We start from the raw sequence: 19,834 nt of genomic DNA on the forward strand, positions 1-19,834 counted from the left end.
GATGGATTTATGAAGGATGAGGTTAATCATAGAATTGATGAGGGAAAAAAGGTGAGTGGTGCGTTGAGGTATATGGAGACAAAAAACGTTATCTATGGAGGCAAAGAAGGGAATGTATGAAAGTATAGTAGTACCAACACTCTTATATGGGTGTGAAGCTTGGGTTGTGAATGCAGCAGCGAGGAGGCGGTTAGAGACAGTGGAGATGTCCTGTCTAAGGGAAATGTGTGGTGTAAGTATTATGCAGAAAATTCGGAGTGTAGAAATTAGGAGAAGGTGTGGAGTTAATAAAAGTATTAATCAGAGGGCTGAAGAGGGGTTGTTGAGGTGGTTTGGTCATTTAGAGAGAATGGATCAGAGTAGAATGACATGGAGAGTATTTAAATCTGTAGGAGAAGGAAGGCGGGGAAGGGGTTGTCCTCAAAAAGGTTGGAAGGAAGGGGTAAATGAGGTTTTGTGGGTGAGGGGCTTGGACTTCCAGCAGGCATGCATGAGTGTGTTTGATAGGAGTGAATGGAGACGAATGGTATTTGGGACCCGACGATCTGTTGGAGTGTGAGCAGGGTAATATTTAGTGAAGGGATTCAGGGAAACCGGAAATGGGAAGTACAATGCCTGCACTTTAAAGGAGGGGTTTGGGATATTGGCAGTTTGGAGGGATATGTTGTGTATCTTTATATGTATATGCTTCTAAACTGTTGTATTCTGAGCACCTCTGCAAAAACAGTGATAATTTGTGAGTGTGGTGAAAGTATTGAATGATGATGAAAGTATTTTCTTTTTGGGGATTTTCTTTCTTTTTTGGGTCACCCTGCCTTGGTGGGAGACGGCCGACTTGTTGAGAAAAAAAAAATAAATAAATATATATATATATATACAGTGGACCCCCGCATAGCGAACGCCTTGCATAGCGAACAATCCGCATAGCGAACGCTTTGTTCGCTAAAATTTTGCCCCGCATAGTGGACAAAAACCCGCTCAGCGAACTTCGTCCGAGACGCGTCCAATCTGCGCCCTCAGCCAGCCTCACATGTGCCGCCCGTCCCATTGTTTACCAGCCAGCCTCCGCGGTAACATTCAAGCATACACTCGGAATATTTCGTATTATTACAGTGTTTTCGGTGCTGTTTGTGGAAAATAAGTGACCATGGGCCCCAAGAAAGCTTCTAGTGCCAACCCTACACCTCAAAGGGTAAGAATACCCATTGAAATGAAGAAAGAGATCATTGATAAGTATGAAAGTGGAGTACGTATCACCGACCTGGTCAGGTTGTACAAGAAACCAAAATCAACCATCGCTTCTATTGTGGGCAAGAAAACGGCAATCAAGGAACCTGTTGTTGCCAAAGGTTTAACTGTGTTTTCGAAACAAAGATCGCAAGTGATGGAAGATGTTGAGAGACTCTTATTGGTGTGGATAAATGAAAAACAGCTAGCAGGAGATAGCGTCTCTCAAGCGATCATATGTGAAAAGGCTAGGAAGTTGCATGACGATTTAATTAAAAAAATGCCTGCAACTAGTGATGATGTGAGTGAATTTAAGGCCAGCAAAGGTTGGTTTGAGAGATTTAAGAAGCGTAGTGGCATCCATAGTGTGATACGGCATGGTGAGGCTGCCAGTTCGGACCACAAAGCGGCTGAAAAATATGTGCAGGAATTCAAGGAGTACATAGAAACTGAAGGACTGGAACCTGAACAAGTGTTTAATTGTGATGAAACAGGCCTGTTCTGGAAGAAAATGCCAAGCAGGACCTACATTACTCAGGAGGAAAAGGCACTCCCAGGACATAAGCCTATGAAAGACAGGCTTACTTTGTTGATGTGTGCCAATGCTAGTGGTGATTGCAAAGTTAAGCCTTTATTAGTGTATCACTCTGAAACTCCCAGAGCGTTCAGGCAAAAGAATGTCCTCAAGGATAATTTGTGTGTGCTGTGGAGGGCAAACAGTAAGGAATGGGTCACTAGGGAATTTTTCTATAACTGGTTACACCATGCATTTGCCCCCAATGTGAAAGATTACCTAACTGAAAAGAAATTAGACCTTAAGTGCCTCCTGGTGTTAGACAATGCCCCTGGTCATCCTACAGACTTGGCAGAGCGACTTTATGGGGACATGAGCTTCATTAAGGTGAAGTTTTTGCCTCCTAATACCACTCCTCTCCTGCAGCCCATGGACCAGCAGGTCATTTCCAACTTCAAGAAACTGTACACAAAAGCTCTGTTTCAAAAGTGCTTTGAAGTGACCACAGACACTCGATTGACTCTAAAAGAGTTTTGGAAGGATCACTTTAATATCCTCAATTGTGTAAACCTTATAGGTAAGGCTTGGGAGGGAGTGACTAAGAGAACCTTGAACTCTGCTTGGAAGAAACTGTGGCCAGAATGTGTAGACAAAAGGGATTTTGAAGGGTTTGAGGCTAACCCTGAGAGGAGTAGTATACCAGTTGAGGAATCAATTGTGGAATTGGGGAAGTCCTTGGGGTTGGAGGTTAGTGGGGAGGATGTGGAAGAGTTGGTGGAGGAGGACAATGAAGAACTAACCACTGATGAGCTGATAGATCAACTTCAAGAGCAAGAGGCCAGACCTGGGGAAACTGGTTCAAAGGAGGGGAGAGAGAAATTGAAGGAATTGCCTACTTCAAAGATTAAGGAAATGTGTACAAAATGGCTTGAAGTGCAAACCTTTTTTGATGAAAATAACCCTCACACAGCTATTGCAAGCCGTGCTGGTGACTGTTACAATGACACTGTTGTGAACCACTTTAGACAAATCATAAAGGAACGAGAGGTACAGGCCACTATGGACAGATATGTTGTGCGAAAGAAGTCCAGTGACTCTGAAGCTGGTCCTAGTGGCATTAAAAGAAGAAGGGAAGTAACCCCAGAAAAGGACTTGCTACCTCAAGTCCTAATGGAAGGGGATTCCCCTTCTAAACACTAACACTCTCTCTCCCCTCCTCCCATCCCATCAATCATCACCAGATCTTCAATAAAAGTAAGTGTCATGTAATTGTGCATGCCTTTTTCAGTTTGTGTGTACTAAAATTAACATTTTTTTGTGGTAAAAAAATTTTTTTTTCATACTTTTGGGTGTCTTGCACGGATTAATTTTATTTCCATTATTTCTTATGGGGAAAATTCATTCGCATAGCGAACATTTCGCATAACGACCAGCCCTCTTGCACGGATTAAGTTCGCTATGCGGGGGTCCACTGTATATATATATATATATATATATATATATATATATATATATACATACACACACACACACATACAGTGGACCCCCGCATAACGATTACCTCCGAATGCGACCAATTATGTAAGTGTATTTATGTAAGTGCGTTTGTACGTGTATGTTTGGGGGTCTGAAATCTGGAGAGTATCTGGAGAGAGTTCCGGGGGTCAACGCCCCCGCGGCCCGGTCTGTGACCAGGCCTCCTTAGGTCAGTGTCCCAGGATGCGACCCACACCAGTCGACTAACACCCAGGTACCCATTTTACTGATGGGGAACATAGACAACAGGTGGAAAGAAACACGTCCAATGTTTCTACTCTGGCTGGGAATCGAACCCAGGCCCTCACCGTGTGAAGCGAGAGCGTTAACCACCAGGCCACCAGAGCCCTATAAATGGACTAATCTACTTCACAATATTCCTTATGGGAATAAATTCGGTCAGTACTGGCACCTGAACATATTTATGGAGTGAAAAAATATCGTTAACCGGGGGTCCACTGTATATACATACTGGTAATGGGTTTGTGCCATCTTTAGAAATTGTTGTAATGTCACCAACGCACTATTTATAAAATTTTTAGTATATTTTTAAATGTTTATACAGTAGTGTACTGTATATTGTAATAAACAGAATAAAGGATATCAGCTCTAACACTACTTAAGATGCATACTGGTCAGAGAGCTGGTTGTAAGTCCGAGCGGTCATTTAACAAGTATGTCATTAAGTGAGGAGAAACTGTATGTCTGTAAATTAAGTGTGCAGTATAATATGTAGAGTACCTCAGTGCATTTTTTTTTTGTTGCTATTTTTAATCCTTTGACTGTCAAATCCCCAAATCCTGAGGTGTCTCCTTGTGTTGAAAAATATTCAGAAAAAAAAAAAAAAAATAATAATTGTATTTTGTCTTATGAAAATGTTAAGATTATTTTTGTGATTGTTTAAAGCCGCCCCCCCCCCCAAGAAAAAAAAATATTTTTTTGCCATCAGTACTTACTGAGATATAGAAGCATAAAGTTGGCAGAAAATGAGCTGCGTATGGCAACAGAGGTGAATGCTACTCATCCGGTAAACTTTTTTTTTTTACTCTCATTTGAAGGTATCTTGCTTTTTACACTACTTTATTTTTCGGGTAACTTATGTGGCCTGTGGGACCAAAGTAAGGTGTAATGTATACATATACACTCGTTGTATACAACACAATAAGCGCACAAACATAATTATCAATATATTGTTTACAAAACTTGTTTACACAAACAATACAAAAGATTGTTTATTACTATTGTTCTATAATATATATACACATATATAGTTACTGGACACTTTCATATAACTGCTATTATCTTCAGTGTGCGTGTGTGTGTGTTGCAGCTGTCAAAATGACACATTGTATTATTACTCACTCCCCCTACCGCCTGTCAAAACAATGGGGTCAGATGCTCCCTTCCCCTCCATCCTCCTACCTAATTACTGTATCTTTCTCCTTCATTTTTCTGGTATCCTGGGCAATGCTTTTGGTCACAAACTCCTCAAAACCATCAAACTGATCTTCACCGACACTTCCATCTGTGTTAGAGCATTACTTGGGAAGAGAAGAGTCCCAGATTTGCCAGGGAGTCAGATATTTCTTACTGCTAGGCATGATGAACAAGGACAACTGAAATGGCATTCCCACAATGCACCACTGGCTCCCCAATTTTTTTTATATGGTGCACACTGACCATGGAGACCCATTCTCTCACATGTGGGCCTACCAGCTTTCTCCTGCTTGATTTGAAGATGCTAGAATTTTGGCGTATTAATACGTCACACGGTGGCTCGTAAGACGTATATAGTATACGACCGAAACACTCAGAGGGTTAATATTCTAAATATTATGATGGACATTCAGACACTCCCCCTATTAGTCAGTTATTTGAGTGGTTATTGTACCTCTCTCTCTCTCTCCTCCTCTCCATCAAGTACATATTTAGAACTATGAGTCATTCCTGGTAAATGATTTCTGTATCTGTTCCAACTCTGTTATCTCTCCTCCCCCTAACCCTCTCACTGTCCATCACACAGAAATACATTAGAGGCCAGGGTCCCCGATGTAGTTCTGCTATAAGCTCAGCTCACTCAGATAAGTTCTGAGAGTGCAGAGTATAAAAAAAAATCTTGCCCCTTGCAGTGCATCATAGGAAAAACAAAATTTTGACTGCATGTATGGTTCAAATTAGTGACTTTGTGGTATTTTCCCAGATGGTTTTTGTGGTTTTATTGGCTGTTTCTTGGTATCAGCTGATAGAATGGAAGACATATTACTGAAATACTAGAGACAATTTTGACTGGATTCAGGATTGGAAGTAGCTTGTAACCGAGTTCAAAGTAGCAGAAATATCTTATTTTATCATACTCACACTGAAACTAACTTCCCGTATCTTCTCCATCTGTTATAAAATCCTACTTAACCGAAGATCACTGAATCAGTTTGAAGTATTAATGCATACTTAAAATTGTATTGTACCAATGGGTTTTATGACGACACAGCTAGCAAGGAGCCTATCTATAAAGTAGCTGGGATTATTTAAGTATACTACACAATTACACAGTAACACTACTGACACACTTATCTATCTCTCTTGTACATTTAACTGTTTCAGTGTCTGTGCTGTAGTTCTATGGCTTTGAAGCCAGTGTTGGTGCAACAGTTCTATGCAATGACCTCAGTTCACTCAGGTAAGCTGTGAGCAGTAAATTTCTGCCTAGATTTGAGAGAATGGGTCTATGCAATAAGTGTGAACCATATAAAAAATCCTGCAGTAGGCAGTGCATAATGAGGAAAAACTGCAGCAGTGTTTTTGGTTTAAAACAGTGATTTTGCAGAGTATTTTCCTGAAGTTTTTATGGTTGTATTCTTAGTTTCTTGGTATCATTTGATATAATGGAAGATATATTACAGAAATAGAGATGATTGTGATTGGTTTCAGGATTAGAAGTATTTTGAAACTGAGCTCAAAGTAGTGAAAATATTCGATTTTTGCAGATATTCCAGAGTAAACCAATCATGTCATTTGTCCAATACATGTCCAACTAGTTGGTGCAGTGTGTGTTCATGAATACACTGATATTAAACAATTATTACAATAATGAATAACAGTAAATCTATTTCTTTGTGTAAATAAAAATTCAAAATGGAATTTCATGTGTAAAACCTGGGAACATTACTAATAACAGACGAAATGTTATTTTAGTACCAGGAATGCCTGTATTGTTTTTTCTGGACCCTATTTTGAAATTGACATATTTTGAAATTTGTGTAAAATTGGCTAAATTACCAATTTCTGCTCAATTTACTGGGTAGCTGAAATAGTTGACTGGGTGATTTCTTGTCTTCAACTTATAAAATGAAGACATACTAGCAAAATAGCTAAGAATTTGATCTACAGGAACAATATAATTGGCCTAAAATAGGACTGTGGGTAAAATTGCCAATGTGTCAATATCACTGACACAGCAAAATTCAGGAAAGCATTAATTTTGTAAATTTTCCATCAAATTTGATACTTTTTGTTTTATTACCTTCAGAAAAAGATTCTCTATCATTTCCTAAGAAAAAATAACAAATTTTACTTTTGAAAATTCCTGGACACAGCAGACACTTTTCAGATCGGGATTCTGGACACTCAAGGAGTTAAAAGCTCCTACTTAATAACCCATGCCTAGCCCCTTGACTGTCGCAACTCCAAATCCTGAGGTGTCTCCTGGTGTTGCAAAATTTCTGGGGAAAAAAAAAAAAAAAAAATTCTTATGAAATGATAGAGAATCTTTTCCCGATTGTAATGACACCAAAAGAACGAAATTGATGTCCTTTACTTAACAAAAAAATAGTTGCTGTGAAGCCACACGCCAACAGTAGGTGGGAGTGTGTTAGATAAATGGGAGAGGACACCAGTGATTTTAGGGATTTGATGTGATGTTGTAACATGAGCAAGGTAACACATATGGAGAGATTCAGAGAAACTGGTTAACCAGATTAAGTCATGAAGGTGGAAGGACACTACCTGCCTGCACTCTGAAGATGGTGTGGGATTGCTATATTTCACATAATCATTAGAAATGTAATTTCTGGCATTTTTTTTTTTTCAACAAGTCGGCCGTCCCCCACCGAGGCAGGGTGACCCAAAAAAGAAAAAATCCCCAAAAAGAAAATACTTTCATCATCATTCAACACTTTCACCACACTCGCACATTATCACTGCTTTTGCAGAGGTGCTCAGAATACAACAGTTTAGAAGCATACACATATAAAGATACACAACATATCCCTCCAAACTGCCAATATCCCAAACCCCTCCTTTAAAGTGCAGGCATTGTACTTCCCATTTCCAGGACTCAAGTCCGACTATATGAAAATAACCGGTTTCCTTGAATCCCTTCACTAAATATTACCCTGCTCACACTACAACAGATCGTCAGGTCCCAAGTACCATTCGTCTCCATTCACTCCTATCTAACACACTCACACACGCTTGCTGGAAGTCCAAGCCCCTTGCCCACAAAACCTCCTTTACCCCCTCTCTCCAACCCTTTCGAGGACGACCCCTACCCCGCCTACCTTCCCCTAGAGATTTATATGCTTTCCATGTCATTGTACTTTGATCCATTCTCTCTAAATGACCAAACCACCTCAACAACCCCTCTTCTGCCTTCTGATTAATACTTTTATTAACTCCACACCTTTTCCTAATTTTCACACTCCGAATTTTCTGCATAATATTTACACCACACATTGCCCTTAAACAGGACATCTCCAATGCCTCCAACCGTCTCCTCGCTGCTGCATTTACCACCCAAGCTTCACACCCATATAAGAGTGTTGGTACTACTATACTTTCATACATTCCCTTCTTTGCCTCCATAGATAACGTTTTTTGACTCCACAAATACCTCAATGCACCACTCACCTTTTTTCCCTAATCAATTCTATGAATAACCTCATCCTTCATAAATCCATCCGCCGACACGTCAACTCCCAAGTATCTGAAAACATTCACTTCTTCCATACTCCTCCCCAATTTGATATCCAATTTTTCTTTATCTAAATCATTTGACACCCTCATCACCTTACTCTTTTCTATGTTCACTTTCAACTTTCTACCTTTACACACATTCCCAAACTCATCCACTAACCTTTGCAATTTTTCTTTAGAATCTCCCATAAGCACAGTATCATCAGCAAAAAGTAACTGTGTCAATTCCCATTTTGAATTTGGTTCCCCAAAATTTAATCCCACCCCTCTCCTGAACACCCTAGCATTTACTTCCTTTACAACCCCATCTATAAATATATTAAACAACTATGGTGACATTACACATCCCTGTCTAAGACCTACTTTTACCGGGATGTAGTCTCCCTCTCTTCTACACACCCTAACCTGAGCCTCACTATCCTCATAAAAACTCTTTACAGCATTTAATAACTTACCACCTATTCCATATACTTGCAACATCTGCCACATTGCTCCTCTATCCACTCTATCATATGCCTTTTCTAAATCCATAAATGCAATAAAAACTTCCCTACCTTTATCTAAATACTGTTCACATATATGCTTTAATGTAAACACTTGATCTACACATCCCCTACCCACTCTGAAACCTCCTTACTCATCCGCAATCCTACATTCTGTCTTGCCTCTAATTCTTTCAATTATAACCCTACCGTACACTTTTCCTGGTATACTCAGTAAACTTATTCCTCTATAATTTTTACAGTCTCTTTTGTCCCCTTTCCCTTTATATAAAGGGACTATACATGCTCTCTGCCAATCCCTAGGTACCTTCCCCTCTTTCATACATTTATTAAACAAAAGTACCAACCACTCCAACACTATATCCCCCCCTGCTTTTAACATTTCTGGCAGTAGTATTCAAAACTACTGCTTACCTGCAAAGGGGAACTCTAAACAACGCATTCATGTTGGATAAATTCATGTTTAGACAATATATAGAAAGGTACTGGTATGCCAATATAGTTGTGAATTAACATAAGAATAGACGAGCACTGCAGTAGCCCTACTGGCCCATCCTAGGCAAGTCTTTCTCAAACCAAAATCTTTTCACTGGTATATTTGTTAACCCTTAAACTGTCCAAATGTAGATCTATGTTCATCTGAGTGGCACTCTGAATATTTTGAAAAATAAAATTTTTTTTAGGACCAGTACTTACTGAGATATAAGACCACAAAGTTGGCTCTGGATACTCACCTGACGGCAAGATCCAGTCCTGCCGCTTGCAGAAGTGTTGCCGATTTACCTTTTTTTCTCGTTTTTATTTTAATTTATATAATTGTTATGTTCTGATAATTGCAAATTTATAATAGTTCTTGTGATTTCATAGCCAATCTTTGTTCTGACACTAATATTATGTACTGAAATAGTACTCAAATTGTAACAATCACACTGACAGGTGAACATTTTCATCTGCCCTGGTCATTTACTGTTGTCTAGAAACATATACAAAGTATTTTTAGGTCCCAGCAATGTTTTAGACACTATGGAGTATGAAACTCCTTGAAGAATGGTGTTATGACAAGGGTCAGGTAAGTGACATTTGATGAATGTGCCCTGCTGGAGGGAACCTTGCCTTTATATGTTTTTACTCTTGCACACAAACATGTCTTTGTATATCTTTCAGTCTGTCTGCCTGTCTATCTGTACATCTGTCTGTCTGTCTGCCTAGCTCTACTTATTTGTCTGTCCAGTTCAGCTTATCTGTCTTGTGTGTGTGCCTGGAGTATAATATGAGCTCCTTGAAGAATGGTGTTATGACAAGCGTTAGTTAACAAGTGACATTTGATGAATGTGCGCTGCTGGAGGGGGAAACCTTGCCTTTATATGTTTTTACTCTTGCACACAAACATGTCTCTGTCTGTCTATCTGTACATCTGTCTGTCTGTCTAGCTCTGCTTATCTGTCTGTCTAGTTCTGCTAATCTGTCTTTCTGTCTGCCTGTGTGTGTGTGTCTGTCCATCTGCTTGTCTCTGTCTCAGGGAGCGGCTAGTAAACCTGTTGGTTTGTGGTGTATGGGCCGCTCCCTGATTGCTGAGCAAGTGACACTGCTATTATTTGCATCATGTTTATTTATGTCTTAGATCTACAAACACTGTATAGTACTTAGCCTGAAATTTTTGGGTTATCCTAGGTAATTAACATTATGTATAATAGCTGCATTTATGAGTACATGTGGGAGACAGATATAGACAGACAGAGACAGCCAAAGCCAGCCAGCCAAATACATAAGAACATAAGAAAGAAGGAACACTGCAGCAGGCCTACTGGCCCATGCAAGGCAGGTCAATGTCACCCCCCAGCTTAGACCAATGACCCACCTAGACAGGTCACATCCACTGAAAAAAGGATCATGACATCTGGCCTAGCAGCACAAGCTAGTCAGGTCCAACTCATGCATTTATCTAACCTATTTATACTTTCCTCTTAAAATGTGAGTGTTAATATGACATGACATCAGTGAATCACTGGTGTTTGCCATGCTATTTGCTCTAGCTGACGCTCAATTGAACTGGTGCTCCCACAAGGTACTAGGTGGTCCCCGATTTTTTTCATAGTGCACACACTAAATGCACAGACTTATTCTTTCATGTCTAGGTGAATCAGGACCATCGCGCCAAATTTGAAGGAATGAAAAATAAAACATCATATACGTTCAGAGCACTGCGCACGTGCACGTATATCTACGTGTGGACAGTTTAAAGGTTAAACCCATTTTTACAGCCACCCAGTGTATTAGCTTCAATGACAACTTTGAAAACACTGCCATTTGGAAACATAAAAAAAAAAAAAATGTGGTTTTGTAATATAGTTGTGGATGAGTGGAACAAACTGTCATATAGTCACTGAAACCAATGCCTTAGGGAGCTTTACATCTATATGAGAGGATTGAAATGCGAGTGAAAAAGGTTTTGGTTAAGAAGGATCCAAGCTCCATGAGCCAGTAGGTGTATTGCTATGCTTCTCTGTTACAAGGTTCTCACAATAACAAGAGCACTACAGTAAGACTACTGGCCAATATCTAGTCAAGTGATTCTCGTACTCACACATTCCCACTCATGTACTCTTTTATCATTGTCAAAATATAACAAAAGAGCAATAACTTCCTGGAAAAAACAAGCTCAAATAGAAAAAAAAAAAGACTACTACTCTGTAGCAGTCTGCTAGATGGTGATTTAATTATTTACCCCTTAAACTGTCCAAACATTGATCTACATCTGCGCGCATAGCACTCCGACCTTGATTTTCTCCATAACAAAACATGTAAAAAAAGTAGTTCTCTGTTCGGAGCACTACGCGAGCGAACGTAGATCTGTGTTTGGACAGTTTAAGGGTTCAGAAAGACTTGTATGGCATGTAATCACCTACAGCAGAATTTTAAACTACAAAAAATTCAACTGACCCGCAGGATTTATGGTACTCGATACAAGTTTTATGTACATCTAATAGTAAAGATAAGAGCCACTGATACAAGATATAGATTACAGTATTCTAGTACAAATGAAAAATAATTAAATGTTTAACCCCCTGACTGTTGAAACCCCAAATCCTGAGGTGTCTCCTGGTGTTGAAAATTTTTTGGGAGAAAAAAAAAAAAAAAATTATGAAATGAGAGAGAATCTTTTCCCGATGGTAATGGAACCAAAAGAACAAAATTTGATGGAAAACTTACGGAATTACGCTCTCGCGAAGTTAGCGACCTCGGCGATATTTACAAATCGGCAATATTGCCCACTTCGAGCCCTATTTTCGGCTAATTCCATTGTTCCAGTCGACCAAACTCATAGCTATTTCTTTAGAACTCATTTGTTCTATCGATTAAGTACAAGAAACTGCCCATTTACCGACTTCAACTACCCAATAACGTGGTCAGAAATTTGCAATTTGGCCCATTTCACGCATATTAAAAAATATGCCAATTTCAAAATAGGGACCAGAATGAACAGTGCAGACATTCCTGGCTCTAAAATAACATTTTCTTTGTTCATCAGTCATATCTCCAGGCCCCTCTGATATTACTCTTGCTTTCTATTTTGAATTTTTATTGAAACAAAAAATAGAAGATTTACTGTTATACAGACTACTGCAATATTGTAATAATTGTATAAATAATGTCAACCCATTCATGATTGCATATTAGAATGGCTAGTTGGACATTTATTGGACAATGACATCATTTGTTTACTTTTGAACATCGGCAAAAATCAAACATTTCCCCTAATCTGAGCTCCATTTCAAGGTTCTGTTCATAGTAAAACCAATCAAAATCACCTCTATTTCTATAACATGTTTCCCATTCTATCAAATGAGACCAAGAAAATGAGAATACAACCATAAATACTATACGAAAATACACCACAAAGTTGGAGTTTAAAAAAAAAAAAAAAAAAAAAAGGGTCGAATTCCCCCCCCCCCCATTATGCACTGCGTGCTGCAGAATTTTTTTTATATGGTGCACACTGACCACACAGACCCATTCTCTCACACGTGGGCCTACCAGCTTTCTCCTGCTTGATTTGAAGCCGCTAGAATTTTTGAGCATATATATATATATGTCAAACACGGTGGCTCGTAAGACATTTATATATGACCGAAACAGTCAAAGGGTTAATCCATTACAAATTGGACAAGAGAAGAAATATAGTACACTGCCGGACAAATGAACTAGAACAACCTCTACAGGTTATATTGGTTCATGCTGAGGGAGGGCAATGGAAATTAATATCCCTGGCTACATGGTATTTGGGCACATGAAATAAAATATTCCTGCTACTTGGTTTAGACAGGTGGATGCAGCCTTGGTAGTGGTTTGCATCTTTGTTTTATTATATTTCATTTGTAGTAACTTAACTAATGAATATTCAATGCAGAAAATGCTGGTCACTATTATCATTTGTAGCTTCTATCAAAGCTGTTTTATTACACAATTATTAGATGGATTTTACCAAGTTAACTACAACCTTTGCTCTCTTTCTCAACAATAGCAACACAAATGAATTTCAGCAGAATTAATTAAGTGAATGAAACCAATAATTTACAATGCTTCAGGTCACTTTTTTTTTTTTAATTTTCAAATTGTCAGGAATCATACATGTGTGTATGATCCTATATCATTTGTTGCTCTTTATATTCTTTTTAATCACCATGCCAGCATTTACCAAAATAAACTTATCTACAAGTCAGAAGTATATCTAATATTAATTACAGAATTTATCTGAAGAGAAAAATAGTACACATATGTACTTTTATGCAGTGAATCTTTTGTTTTTGTGTTAATAACATGACTAATGGTTAAGTGTTGAATGTGTGAGTGGGAATACATAGAGAAAGCAGAGGCTAAGTCTGCTACAATGAGAAGCAGCAGCAAAGTGTGTGACCAACTCTGAGCATACCATAAGAAAACAACACTTAACTTTGCCCAGTCCCTAAAAATAATTTAAGGTGAATTGTGAACACAGCTTGCTACTCACCTTTCAATTATGCATTTGTCATTATACACTTTAAGCTACCGTATTTTCCTTCATATAAGATGCAAGAATAAAAACATGCCCCACATCTACTGCAACCCAAATCAAAAGTATTACTTGGGGGGAAAGAATACACAATGCATTTAACACTTTTACAAGAAAGCAAGAAGTTCTTTGTTGGTAACAGTACTTATGGGAAATTCTGAAGAAGTGTAGCAGAGGATGGTAGAGTCTGTGAGGGTGTAAAAGATTGAAATTAAAAGAGAATGTAGGAAGGAGTAACGTACTGAGACTATTAGTTAATCTAGGTAATCGAAGATTGGACATAAAAATGGATAGAATGAATAGAGTGAATGTATTTGCATATTTGAGGGTGCGTCTGTTGGCAGATGGATCATTGAATGACAAGAAGAAGCATAGAATAGACAAAGGGAAAAATGTAGATAGAATGTACAGGAATCTGTGGAAATAAAGATTATCAATGAAAGGAAAAAGGGACAAGTAGATAGCAGTACCAACACTATGTGGCTGATGACCAGTTTTAAGTTTTCCTACCCTCATACCCTTGCCAGGGGTTTGGATTTCTGTTGATTGCTTCTTTTGGCAGGCTGTTGCTGTCAGCAGCCTGTTGACCCACATACACATCACAGCCTTGTTTATCTGACACTTAGCAGAGGTACAGATCCAATTTACTATTGATAACTTTTATATATAAAATAAATAAATATAAATAAAAATAAATAAATATAATGATTTGGAGAACGTATAAATCTGTAGGGAAAGGAAGGAGGGGTAGGGGTCACCTTCAAAAAGGTTGGGGGGAGGGGTAAAGGAGGTTTTGTGGGCGAGGGGCTTGGACTTCCAGGAAGCGTGTGTGAGTGTGTAAGATTGGAGTGAATGGAGACGAATGGTTTTTGGGACCTGACGAGCTGATGGAGTGTGAGCAGGGTAATATTTAGTGAAGGGATTTAGGGAACCTGGTTAGCCGGACTTGAGTCCTGGAAATGGGAAGTACAATGCCCGCACTTTAAAGAGGGGGTTTGGGAGATTCACAGTTTGGAGGGACTTCTAAACTGTCGTAGCTGAGCACCTCTGCAAAGACAGTGATTATGTGTGAGTGAAAGTGTTGAATGATGATCAAAGCATTTTCTTTTTGGAGATTTTTTTTCTTTTTGGGTCACCCTGCCTCGGTGGGAGACACATTCACACACACACAGATACAGACACACATGCAGACACAGAGACACACGCGCACACACACACACAGACAGACACGCACGCACAGACACGCACGCACAGACACGCACGCACGCAGACACGCACGCACGCACACACACGCACACACACAGAACCAAGTACCCAGCCAAGCTAGGTGTGTTACTCTTGGTCCGAGGTCATACGGAGGTGTGGAAGCTATCGAACTAATTTCATTCTCATCCCTGTTTGGTGTACTAGCCTACGAGCAGCATATAGTATATATTGCTGTAACCATGAACGAGTGGTACTGATCAATAACAACAAGAGTAACACACCTAGCTTGGCTGGGTGCTTGGTCCTTGTAGGATTGAGTGGTCCTGTGGGTTAAAGTGTTATGTGGTTCTCCCTCACAATGGCGGGCCAGCACAACATGGGTTCAAATCCTTGGCTACCGCAGTGTTGTTATTGATCAATACCACTCATTCATGGTTACAATAATATATATATGCTGCTCGTAGGCTAGTACACCAAACAGGGATGAGAATGAAATTAGCTTGAAAGCTCCCACACCTCCATATGTCCTTGGACGAAGAGTAACACACCTAGCTTGGCAGGGTGCTTGGTTCTTGTAGGATTGGGTGGTCCTGTGGGTTAAGGCGTCATGTGGTTCTCGCTCACAATGGCGGGCCAGTACAACATGGGTTTGAATCCTTGGCTAGCACAGTGTTGTTATTGGTCAATATCACTCGTTCGGTTACAATTATATATTATATATATTATGTGTGAGTGAGGTTAAAGTGTTGAATGATGATGAAAGTATTTTCTTTTTGGGGGTTTTCTTTCTTTTTTTTTTTGGGTCACCCTGCCTCAATGGGAGACGGCCGACTTGTTGAAAAAATAAAAATCACTCACTCAATCACTGTCTTGCCAGAGGCACATTGACCCCACAACTAAAAATCTTCTGTATGTTCTGACAATATAGTAAACCCTCAATTTCACATACCTCAGAAAAAAGAAACAAAATCCACTGGGTTAATTGATTTGGAACCAATGGATGTCTGTCCATCAGTTACAGCACTGTGCATTACTGTTACAATAATTTTAAAGCAATCTAATCTATCAACAATAATTGATATTCCTGGCCACCCATCTTACCCTATTATTCCATTAAATTTATGATTTATTAGTTTTGATACCCACTTGTAGCAGGTTGAATGGTCTATGATCCAGCTTTTGCTTTGTTCTATTTTACACTTCCTCCTCTCTTCACTCCAGCCCTATTTTATGGTAGTGTAGATTTTGTATTATCTCTCTTTTGCTCCAGAGTACAATCCCACTACTCCGAGGCATTGCTAGTACATTAAATGCTTTACTGGCTCAATACAGGCAATAAATCTCTATTTTCTATGCTTTGAATTGAGCCATCAACACTACAATAATCTATACGTAAGAACATGAGTGCCTTAAACAGTCCCACCATTGGCATGATTTTTCTTATTTAGATAGTTCTCATTATCTATACTGTTATATTTCTGGCTTACTACATTCTCTAAATGATAGGTCACCTAAAACTATTGTACCAAAGTCTTACTCTAACATATTCCTTGCCTTTTATGAGATGATCCTCCTGTGTTTTATATCCACACTTCCTCCTGAGATCTCCATTCTTTCCCATATCTGACTCATTAGGTGGAATTTTTCACCACTGAATATGTTATTTTCTACTGCCTACTGTTACACCTGGCTGACCAATATTTGTTGACAAAATTTCCCAGTCTTTTACTGAGGCAAGTTTCATGATTATTTTTGTACTGTCCACAAAGGATAATGTAACGCTATGGCTGGTGCTATGAGGATGAAGAACAACAAAGGCATCAAGATATATGCCTTCTGGCATGAAACTTTTTTCTGATAAGACGAGACTTTGCTGTTTACTACCACTGTGTATTCTGTAGTAAATTAAAAATACATATTCCTACTTCCATATTGACTTTATTTTATGGGTTATCACTCCATTATCACTTTTGCCAAATGCCTCACTGAGGTCCATGCAGACATCTGTGATTTACTTTTTTCCCAAGCCTCTAATTTTTCATAATAGTTTAGATGTGACAAGCACGATATTCCTGCTTCAAATCTATGTTGTTTGAGATGTGCAAATAATTTAATAATTTACAAGAAATTTTTTTAATTTGAACTCTCACCACCCTCCCAACGACATTTACAATGAGCAATGTTTGTGATACTGGTGCTCGTTACTTGAGTTCTAGTGCCTCCTTTGTGCAGAGAAACAATGTTTACAGCTTTTAACATCTCCACAGAATACATAATCATAACTGAGCACTAAACTCACAAGGGTCATACAGTCCACAGAATACAGTGTTCTTGTGCTACTGGTATTTTCACTCAATGGACAATGAGTTCCATGAATTAAGCTCTTGTGAAGCATGTATAGGCATGTTTTCTATTTCCCCTTTGAATTATGGAGGATTTGTTTTAATGACCACAGTGTGGGTATAGGTAATGAAGAAACACCTGGATCAACTCTCCAATTATTTGCTGGACTACTTAACATTAATTCATACTTGACATTCAATATTTTTCATCACTGTTATATGGACCACCTCATGAATTGGTCTACCTAGAAATGACTTTTGATTTCGATATCTGCATACGTGTAGAAGTATTTAGGTTTTAAAAAAAAATTTCTTGGGTGACCTTTTGTTCCTTTTGTGTTTCTTACATCTGCTATAAATGTTTTAGTTTCTGCTTTATATTGATACTCCTTAGCTGTAGATTACCATTCCTTTGTTTTGATATATAATTATTTTTCAACAATTAACTAACCTTGTTAGATACCTATGACTTGTTTCAAAAGACTTCCTACTCGCACAGCCTGACCCTGGCTCAAGCTGATCTGATACTTGCCTGCTCAACCAGGCTTCTGATATTCACAGCTCACTGGCCCACATATCCATCACAGCTGGGTGAAGTGGCACTTTCTGTACTTGTGGAGCTTTTTTTCTTGAAGACTTTGGCACTTGTTACAGCAACGTTTCTTATATATTTTGTCAGAATGTTGAATAGTCTGTGACCATAGATATTAATACAATGTTCTCTTATTATATCTTATTAGGATTGGGCTCCCCCTCAAATATCTTCCACATGCACATATCATATATTTATGACACCGAGGAATTCCTCATAGTTTAAATGCTTTATTAGCTCTATGTAGGCTCTAAACAATCTATCTTTTCCAGTTCTAATATCTCGTATACCTTTTTACTCTTCTGTATATTTTTCTATGCTCACTTTCAAAGTCGATTTCTTTGGAGGAGATACCATAGACACTTTACCAAACCATACCACAGGTGGGGATTGAACCCGTGATCAAAGAGTATTATGATAATCTTATAAGTGGTAAAGTGGAGAGAGTTACTGAGAGCCAGCAATGATAGGCTCAATCCTCCATCTGCTAATGCTAAGATACACTATTTACTCTCACAGCTGAGCTTCCTAGTTATTCCTGGCAAAACTTAACACACAGGCACACATGCTCAACATGATAAGGCATCGTGGGGCATCTGTATCAATATAACGGTGAGTGTGGGGCAAGGTGGTGGTGGTGGGATACATATATGGGTAGGTAGGGGTGGACCAGCCGGGCTGTGGTTTGTATGCTGGATTCCGTGTGACCAGCAGTAACAGCCTGACTGATCAAAACCTGACCCACCATGAGCTCTGGTTGTGGAACAGTCTACTGGGGTATTAACATCCAAAAGTGCTGCCAGTTGGACTCCAGAGAATGTGGATGAGGTATTCGATGTAGTGAGGTATCATGTGTGTGGTGGGCGGTTGTAGTGAAGTGTGTGTGTGGTGGGTGGCTGTAGTGAGGTGTGTGTGTGTGTGTGTGGTGGGTGGGTGTAGTGAGGTGTGTGTGTGTGTGTGTGTGTGTTTGGTTGTAGTGAGGTGTGTGTGTGTGGTTGTAGTGAGGTACGTGTGTGGTGGCTGGTTGTAATGAGGTATCAAGCCAAGAGACATTACTTGCCACAACTAATCCACAAAGCAATCTTCACTGTCTCAGTAACTCTGCTAACTGTTAATAGTAAATATACTATATGTATCATAATATGTGCTAAAACAGTTTGGTCACAAAAAAAAAAAAAAAAAAAAAAAAAAAATTGTGTTGCATCTTATAAGGTGGAAAATACGGTAATTACCACACAACTCCAGTTGTTGCAATTAACAGGATTTACTTGAGAACTGAGGATTGATAATGCCTTCAGAACTATGAATAGACACACACGTGATCAAGTTTATATCAATTTGCCCAATTTTACACTGGATCTTCAGCTGTATCCATAAATGATGACCTTAAGTGAGTACACAGCAAGATAAATGTGTTGAAAACTTATAACTTAAATTATATTACTTTAAAAGTACAATATCCAAAATGGAATCTTAATATTTATAACTAAATTATAGACTAGTAATTCTGAGATTAAGGTTATTACCATGCAATAATATTAGATGTCTATAATCTAATGAAATGCAAGTACTGCAGTGGTAATTTAAAGTAAGAGGGAAACCTTGGGAAAGTGCATAGCTTACTGTCTTCACAATTCATAGGCCAAAGATGGGAATAATGTCCAAGGCACTGAGCAGAATGTTGTAATCTTACTTGTTATGTCATAGACAGCTGGTCACTGCTATTGTGAGTCTGACTAGCTAACTCCTCACCTGCCAGCTGTCACCTTAGTCTGCGGGAAATGGCATAAATCATATTAGCTTCTGGCAATGTTGGGCTAGTGGAGAGCCTAAGAATGCTCCACCAGTTGTGATGCTTAGTATATTAACTTACTGATACCCCTACTCTCACTC

The 19,834-nt window shown here is 38.9% G+C and overlaps 1 protein-coding gene across 12 annotated transcripts in view; it reads right to left on the bottom strand.

The window, feature by feature from the left end:
- Positions 1 to 19,834, bottom strand: part of Hrb27C (Heterogeneous nuclear ribonucleoprotein at 27C) — a 367,211-nt gene that overhangs the window by 75,218 nt on the left and 272,159 nt on the right. For 4 of the 12 annotated variants that reach the window (XR_008407579.2, XR_008407578.2, XM_053781456.2 and 1 more), the window contains exon 9: positions 19,694 to 19,713. The exons of 7 other annotated variants lie outside the window; for them this stretch is intronic. Coding sequence is in view for 3 of the 5 variants with exons in the window: in XM_053781456.2 (XP_053637431.1) it covers positions 19,704 to 19,713 (10 nt within the window). In the remaining 2 variants the exon portion in view is untranslated. Of the gene's footprint in view, positions 1 to 19,688; positions 19,714 to 19,834 lie in introns of those variants that run through there. One more of the 12 variants, XM_070096369.1, reaches the window with a different exon arrangement.

This window comes from Cherax quadricarinatus, chromosome 53, assembly GCF_038502225.1.
Source record: "Cherax quadricarinatus isolate ZL_2023a chromosome 53, ASM3850222v1, whole genome shotgun sequence".
Lineage (NCBI taxonomy): Eukaryota > Metazoa > Arthropoda > Malacostraca > Decapoda > Parastacidae > Cherax > Cherax quadricarinatus.